Consider the following 9,158-nt stretch of genomic DNA (forward strand, 5'->3'; position numbering starts at 1 on the left):
TTCAAATCTCAAGTAGTACTGGCCCCACAGTTAGGCTTCATAGCACAACCCCTCAACCCCCGCACAGAACAATCAACAGTGTTCACATTTAAAGTAATAACGCCAATTTTACACGTTGCCAAAGGTTCAAATCACCCAAAAGTTTTCCATGTAGGACTATAAAAAAATTCAAAATGCAAAACACAAAAAAAGCATGAAGATTCGCTTACCTTTGGGCACCATCTGAATCGTAGATTCGTACTTCACAGGGCTCCGATGCGGCGTATGCTTGGCCCTCTCGACCATGACATCTTCGATATCCTTATAATATCCTACCTTGGGCGTGTCAGGCTTCTGCTGGTGCCTGAGCTTCCTGTAATCCTTGAGGAGATTCCGCCATTTGTCCTTGCACATGGTGGGGGACCTGTCATAACCCCTCTGCCTCATTCTCTGCGATATCTGCTCCCATAGGTGCTTGTTGGACTTGGAAGTATTGAAGAGACTCTCTAACTCTTTTCTGTAGGTGAGCATGGTTTGAATCTCGTCTTGAACCCATGTCTCAGCCCTCTTCTTAGGGGCCCTCAGCTCGTGGTCATCCCCGCTACTCTCAGTGAGGACCATGTGGTGCTGCTGCTGCTGCTGTTGTTGGAAGGGCATGGCCAGCGGAAGCGGGGGCACGCCATTGGGAATCGCTTCCATGGCGTTGGCCAGAGGTAGGTCACAGGTTCGAATCTTTAGCTCGAATTGGGTGCGAACAGGGTACTACTGGGCCTAATTTTTCAAGAATTTAGAGGCCGAGAATGGTGACCGGGCACAGAAAGGAATGAAAAATACTCTCCACAGAGCAGTGCAGAGCATACCCTAGTTAGTGAACCTGAATTCGGGGTTCGAACGCAGTGGATTGAACACAAAATGGAATTTTAATGCGGATTTTGATAGTGATATATATTGTTGTAGCTAGGACCTTATTTTTTTTGAACGGTTTCAAATGGAAAAGCAAGCGTATTAATTGACCACTTTCTCTATTAGATTGGGAATAGATTTAGGGGGGATAATTTTCACCCTTAATTAGCATGATTTAAGAATTTGTTTCCAAGCTGGGCATCCTTGAAAATATTTTCCTTTTAATTTATTTTTTATATGATACGTGTAACTTGGTTTTGACCAATTCTTTAGGTTGGGGTGGTTAATGTTTAGTGTTTTTTTATATATATAAATATTTAATTAATTCTCACCATTTATGATATAGGTTAAAAATCAAGGTAGGTTGGGGTGGTTAATGTTTAGTGTTTTTTTATATATATAAATATTTAATTAATTCTCACCATTTATGATATAGGTTAAAAATCAAGGTTAGTTGTTATTGTTAAGTATTTTGTCAAGAGGTCAAAGGGGATTATTTTTCTAGACATTCTTGGGGTTAGGTCATGCTAGTTGGCCGAAGGACTTTAAAAGATTCTTTTCGGAGTTGATCAGCCCAAATTTTCCGTGGATATATATATATTAAATATGCTCCTTGATTTTTTTTATATATACATCCACGGAAAATCTGGGCAGATCAATTCCAAAGGGAATATTTTAAAGCCCTTCGTCCAACTAGCATGGTCTAACCCCAACGGTCTCTCGAGAATAGACCCATGTAACCTCCTGGCAAAATACTTAACAATAATGACTGAGCTTGATTTTTAAGTCGTAGTCTAACTAGCCAGAGGAACTCCCCGCAAAGTTATGGAAATTCCGGTCATATTTAGAGAAAATCCGGCAAGGATTTTTGTAAATCCAAATTATAGTTGTTAAACTTCGAATTTTTAGGTGTCCCAGGCATTTTTGATGGTGTTGAATCCATTTCTACCATCAAAAACACGATTCAAACACTGTGTCTACAAGATTTTTTGAATTATTTTTACCGGATTCCGGCCATTTTTGGCCCTCCACACAATCCTCCTCGTTAGATGACTCCGATTTTTAACTTATATCATAAATGGTGAGAATTAAATATTTATATAAAAAAAAAAAAAAACAAAAACAAAAACAAAAAACACTAAACATTCACCACCCAAGAATTAGTCAAAACCAAGTGACACATATCAAAAAATATATATATATATATATATATATATAAGTTACTTATGAGAAAGATTATATTTCTCACATTGTGAATCTTTATTTTGAAGTTAAAATTTGAAAAAAGATTTTCGCTTGCATTTAAAGTGTCTGAATATTTGATAGATTAATTAATATTTGATAAATTAAAATTAATATGGATATAGAGAGATTTAATTATTTATTTTATTTATTTTTAGGTTTATATAATTTAAATGATTTAAAATGTTTAGATAAATATAATATAACAGGGTATTACAATATTTCTTCTATACTAAATTGGAAAACCCCTATTGACGTAATAAAAAATTTTAATCTTTTCACATTATATAATATAAATTTTTAATTATTTTTGAAATTTTTAATCCAATTTTTAATATTGTTATTTCATTTTAAATTACACAATATTTTAAAATTTTCATTCTAATAGATTTAAACCTTAAATAATAGTAAATTTATATAAATTAAAGTTAAAACCCAAAATAAATTTATATAAATTAAAGTTAAAACCCAAAAATTGTATTTTCAAAAATGAGTAAATTTTTTAATTACATTTTAATTTTTTTTATAATTCATGATAGAAATTTAAAATTAAAGTTTTTTTATGGGAAAGATTTTAATTGAATTTTTATTCAATTTTTAATTTTATAAAATTTATAGAATTTCATTTTACCATATATAAAACTTAAATTATAATAAAATTTATATGTTTATATTTTTAAGATAGTAATATTAAAGATTTCATATTGGATATTTTTTTACAATTTCAAAGTCAAATCATTTAGCCAAAGTTTTTTTTATGTAGAATTTGATTATATCTCGTTGTTAAGAGTAAGTAAATTTTAGTAGTAAAATCATTGTGTGGATGTTGGTCCCTTGTCTCTAAATCTAGGGAATAGCATACATCAATTTGGTGTCTAACTTAGTAGTGAACTTAAAATTAGATTATTATTATTATCCTTCACATGTAAAAATATTGTATCTCTTGTTTTTTAATATAATCTCTTTGAATATTTTTTTAACTAATAAAAGGCAAATTACAAAATTCTAGAACTAAACATAGTTGAATAATGAAAAAACTCTTTTGCAAATTTGTGTAGGAAGACAGTACCGTTCAAATAATGTTTGTGCTTAATCACTATTGTAAAATTGTAACTTGAGCACAACATTGATGAGGAAATACCAAATGGTGTCAATGTATATTATGCAATGAAACTACAAAACGAAATTGATGACGATGATCTCTCTTACTCTCACGTAAAGCATCCAAAACTCTGTATAGTTCTGTCAACAAGCGTGCATTTGTAACCAATTTATCTAAGTAAATCAACTTCATCCATATATCTCGCATACTTCTCTACCATCGAGATGTTAGGGACTCGTGCATGCCAAACTCACAAGAAAGAATCCATTGGCACCAAGAGCCAAGACCTAAATGAGATTTGAAAACTACAAATCATGTGTGAAATTCAAGCATATCACATGGACTCTACCATGCCCTTCAAGGTGTGAAAAATTTCATCTATCACAGCAACTAGAAATTATTTTCCTAATTGTTAATTTTATTTAACCATTTATTTGCAGTTTGCCACGACAAATACCAAATAATTCATACTTTGGTTTTCACAAATAAATTGTGGAAAAATAATAGCATTGGAAACTGAGAAAATTCTAGCACACACACACACACATAAAATGACAATAAAAATGACACCATTATTATTATTGTTATACAGCAGTGAGAAATCCTGAGTACAATCCAGATGTTGAAATCTAACTATCTTGTAGAGAAAATACTAGCAAAAATATCTAGAGGGAAATTACCCTCACTTCGGGCTTTTCTGGCACTAGGCTGCCCCTAAAAAGCAAGTCGTCCAATTAGGCCTGTGTTGGCTCTGCGTCACAATAGAGCTGGCAAGCACACATGCTACCTGAATCGACTGCCAGTCTAGTCGTCCTACCTATTGTTGCCTGAAAAAACGTCTCTCTGGTACTTTGGAACCTTTGTCCGACCTCTAGAACTGAAAATGTCTGCCCTCTTTAGCAAATCGAACTGCCTTCTTAAGGCTCTACACAGCCTCCTAGAGATATCTCGACCTCTCTCCAAATGTACATGTTGCCTCTGGAAAACTTCCTCCAACTTCACTATCCTTGCCCCTCACTATCCCTGCTTCGATCTCTGGCTTTCTGGAAACTATTGTTGCTTTCTAGAAACCGATTTGCCAAGGAAATCGAATTGCTGAAGTGTATTCTCCAAGTTCCCATCGACTTCTTATAATCTTATGTTGGGACTCTAGCAACCAAGATTAAATCTTAATCAAGGGCTAGAATCATCTTGAAGTCGATATGTGTGAGTTTCTCGAGAATTCTCACCTTGATTTAATTAATTTTGATTAATTAACCAGATTTCCTAAGTTTAGACTTAGGAAACATTAAAAAATAGGTTAATAATCTAATTAAGTCATATCTAGGTGGAACTTCCATAAACGATTTATGGGTTTTGGAGATCTCATGTATTATAACCCTTCCACTAAGTTTTGTGACCAGAACACGTTGGATGCTACAAAAACTAACATTCCCTCTTAGTGAGGGTTGTGTTCTAGTGCTGCACATCCAGCTACAACATTAGGTCTTTGTATCATCCTCTACCACGTTGTTGATGTCTGACAAAAAACTTTGTTGGAAATGACTGTGTTGCTCCCTTAGTCACAATGCTTCTCCCTAAGTCACAATGTTGCTTCCTCAGTCACTGTGTTGTTTCCTCAGTCATTGTGTTGTTCCCTTAGTTATTGTGTTATTCCCTCAGTCATTGTCCATCAACCACTACACAACTCTAATGTTGCAATTGTTTTGTTGTTGACACTGTTATATTGTTGCCAACTCTGCATCTACACTGTAACTTCCTCTCATTGGTTGCTGCTACAACTGCGATTACTAACTACAACTGAGAAGCATATGAAATACTTAATCATTTGTGTCTACTGCATCTCTTGAGTCTTGACTGCTACTATCTTCTGCACTGTCACTGAAGAATTTGCATTGCTGCTAACTTTGCACTGAGCCTCTTGCTCTGTTGTCAACACTGCACTTTTCTCCTCAACACCTGACTGCTACTAGTCAGCGACTGTTACTCTGATATTGATTGCATCTCCTGACACTGATCCATCCTGCTACTAAATATTGTGGGCCCCCGTAGCAAGGTAATGATCCATGAGGTGGAATTCTCAAGGACATTGCCCATATTTGTAGTTATTTAGGGATACAACACTAAGTTACCCCACCTCACTCCTAGAGGTATATCAATGAACATCGCAAAATCTTCCCCCAACCTAGAGGACAACTTATTTATTTCAGCATGTGTTTCTGCCTAGTCCTGCTTGTCCTTCTTCCTGAGAGGACATTGGATACTGTGGTGGCCAAACTTGCCACACCTAAAGCACTTGACGTTATATAGGTCCTTCTTCTTCGTCTTCTTCTCCCTTTGCCCCTAACTAGAACCCTTAGATGCAAGTGCTGCATTCTCCTCCTTATTCACACTCGTCGATCTGTTGCTACTATTGTCGTTGATGGAGCTCTTAAATAGAGCTCGCCTCAACTCCTCCTGTTGTAAGTCGGCCCACATCCTGTCCTGTCTTGGAAAAGTGTCTCTGCCCAATATACTTTGGACAAACACTTTCCAATCCTCCGAGACATTGTTTAGTGCCAATCGCACTAGATCTGATGGTTTAGGTGTTGCTCCAACAAGTGCAAGTTGATCTCGAACTTCCTGAATCCTGTTGAAGAAGGGATCTATGCCTTCTCCCTTCTACATCCTAATGCATCTTATCTTTTCTTCTAGGAACATCTTCCGCTGCACGGAACTACTTCGATACAGCGTGGAGAGAGCATCCCACATCTCTTTGGTTGTACCCTTATCTGCTACATGTGAGACTATATGATCTCTGACTCTATCCAAGATCAATCGCTTTGCCCTTTTCATCTCCTTCATGTATTCTTTTTGTTGATTGGCATCCTGGGGAACTGCCACAACATTATCTGTGTAGGCTTTCAAGCCACCTTCATCTAGAAGGAAGGACATCCTAGCCTTCCATTTGACATAGTTGGAAGCTCCATCCAACCTATCCTAATCTCTAAGCCCTATTGTGGCCATTTCTGATCAAGTCGAAAACTCCATCTTTCCCTATGCTTAGTTGATGCTCTGATACTCATACTCCCTCATGGAATGCGTAGACCTACTAGCTACTACTGCTAATCTGCTTGGAAAAATCGAACTTCTAAGATTCAAAGTTCCCTGAGAGAAACTTTCCCTCTGTGTGTGTGCTTTTCTCTTCCACACAATGTTGGTTCTGTTGCTACAAAACCCTCTATGTCCAACTAGAAATCTTCTCAGTGAAAAATTTGAGTTATTGTTGCTCCTCCTAACTACTGGAATCACTATCCCGAGAAACTTATCTTTTTTGCAACCCTGCAACTGAAAATCAAATTTCTTCCCCAACAATTCAGCTTGTCTATCAAGGAACTACGCAACCTTTGAGAATTTCGGTCTGCTGCTCCCTCTAAGCTATGAAATTCTTTCCTCCACTTCTAAGCTTCCTGGCGATCGCTCACGCTTTGGTACCATGTGAAAATTTCATCTATCATGGCAACTCGGAATTAGTTGTTAATTTTATTTAACAATTTATTTGTAGTTTGCTACGACAAATACTGAATAATTCACATTGTGGTTTTCACAAATAAACTGCGGAAAAATAATAGCACTGGAAACTGAGAAATTCTAGCACACACACATAAAAATGACATCGTTATTTTTGGACAAAAGTCCCCGAAAAAACCCAACTTGGGAAAATTGGTGCAACAACTGAGGGTTTTTAGTATTACATAGTAGTGAGAAATCCTAAGTACAATCTAGATGCCGAAATCTGGCTATCCTACAGAGAAAATACTAGCAAAAATATCTAGAGGGAAATTACCCTCTCTCCGGGCAATTTTGGCACTAGATTGCCTTTGAAAAGCAATTCGTCCAACTCGGCCTGTGTTATCTCTGCGTCACACTAAAGCTGCCAAGCACACGTGCTGCTTGAATCGACTACCAATATAGATGTCCTACTTGTTGCTTCCTAGGAAAACATATCTTCAGCACTTTGGAACCTCTGTCCAACCTCTAGAATTGAAAAAAATAAAAATAAAAATAAAAATATATATATATATATATATATATATATATATATATATATTGTCCTCTTCAACAAATCGAGTTGCCTTCTTGAGGCTCTGCACAGCCTCTTGGAGACATCTCGACCTCTCTGCAAATGTACTCACATGATTTGGAAAACTTCCTCCAACCTTACTATCCCTACCCCTCACTGTCCCTACTTCGATCTCTAGCTCTCTGACAACTACTACTGCTCTCTGGAAATCGATCTGCCAAGGAAATCGAAATGTTGAAGTGTATTCTCCAAGTGCCGATCAACTTCTTCTTATAATCCTCTATTGAGACTCCAACAGCCAATATTAAATCGTAATCAAGGGCTATGATCATCTTGAAGTCGATATGTGTGAGTTTCTACAGAATTTTCACCTTAACTTAATCAATTGTGATTAATTAACCAGTTTTCCCAAGTTTAGACTTAGAACTCATTAAAAAAATAAGTAATAATCTAATTAAGTCATCTCTAGATGGAATTTCTACAAACGATTTTTGGGTTTTGGATATCTCATGTATTCTAGCTTCTCCACCAAGTTTTGTGACTAGAACACATCTAATGCTACAAAAACTAACACAAGGACTTCTACAAAGATTTAGTTTGCAATCACATAAGAAAATATTATAAAAAGGTTGAACATATAGAATGGCTTAGAAAGAGATCGAGGGAAATTCAAATTACACAATTACATAACCCAATGTTAATTGAACTATGAATCCACCCCACACTATCATAATTTTTCATAATTATTGCAATTACAATCGACAATTATTATTTCCATAATTTAGTTATGCCATATAAGAAGCCAACAATTATAGGTCATTATACACCCTCTACGACCAATTATAAATAGTCTATTCAATTTCAAAATTACTATACATGAATATTTTTATAATAGAAAAAATCCTAACAAAGGTGTAAGGGGTGGTACATGTTTGTATATGTCTTCTTTTTACATAAACGATTAGGATTTGTATTATACATGTTGTGTATGTTCTTCTTTTACCTAAACGATTAGGATTTGTATTATAAAAAAGTTGCATGGCAATGAGTACATATGTTTAGGTACCTTTGTAGCAAAAGTTTTCCAATATTTTTTCCAAAAAAGAAAATTAGAAGGTAAAGGACTTCTTAAAAAAAATACTTGTATAGATTCTTACATATAAGCCTTGTAGTAATTTAACTTTACAAAACATTATAATAAAAAAAAAAAAAAACTTTTATCATTATAATTGTAAATCCAAATTGACCAAGTGTTGAGTTTCTTTTAAATGTTCTTAAGCCCTTAAGCCCTTATTTATTACCTTTGATTCTTCTTTTTTTTATCTTGATTGACTGGAGCTTCTTCCATGGGAATCAAGGAGACAATATAAGGTTGATTTGGAACTGTAGAGTGTAGGATCATTTGTGCTATTTTTATGCTCAATTTATTATTTACCTTCTTCAGATTGGAAAGTTATGCTCCATAAGTTGATAAAGTGTTGAGAATAAACATGATTTGTTGGTTGTGTGCTCAAGTCTGGTTATTATAAATATGCCTAATTCACTCAATTTCCACTTGCAACCCCTTAACTTTATTACCCGCATAAGGTTCAAAATTGGAGAGGAGAGGGGCTTTGTGCCACACAAGAATTGTTTGAGGCCCATAAACCAAAGGAGAAATCATGGTGATGAGGAGTGACAATTAAGGCTATTCATGCTTCCCAAAGTGAATAAAGGAATGACCTTGAATAAGAATGAGTTAGACAAATCAGGGCAACCAAGAAAGGAGTGAAAATAATTAAAGGGAGTGATGAGAACCAAAGGAGTTTGAAGGTTGATGCAATAAAAGGTCAATGGAACAAAGTCCTATTAGACCCAAAAACATCCACA

General features: G+C 35.4%; 1 protein-coding gene across 1 annotated transcript in view; it reads right to left on the reverse strand.

The window, feature by feature from the left end:
- Positions 1 to 915, reverse strand: part of LOC149237687 (trihelix transcription factor GT-1-like) — a 47,952-nt gene extending 47,037 nt beyond the window's left edge. The window contains exon 1 of the mRNA XM_089372748.1: positions 210 to 915. Coding sequence (XP_089228874.1) covers positions 210 to 678 — 469 coding nt within the window. The 5' untranslated portion in view covers positions 679 to 915. The remainder of the gene's footprint in view (positions 1 to 209) is intronic.
- Positions 916 to 9,158: the final 8,243 nt, after the last annotated feature.

Source organism: Pinus tabuliformis, chromosome 8 (assembly GCF_031772625.1).
Source record: "Pinus tabuliformis cultivar Carrire ecotype Pingquan chromosome 8, CPIR1, whole genome shotgun sequence".
NCBI lineage: Eukaryota > Viridiplantae > Streptophyta > Pinopsida > Pinales > Pinaceae > Pinus > Pinus tabuliformis.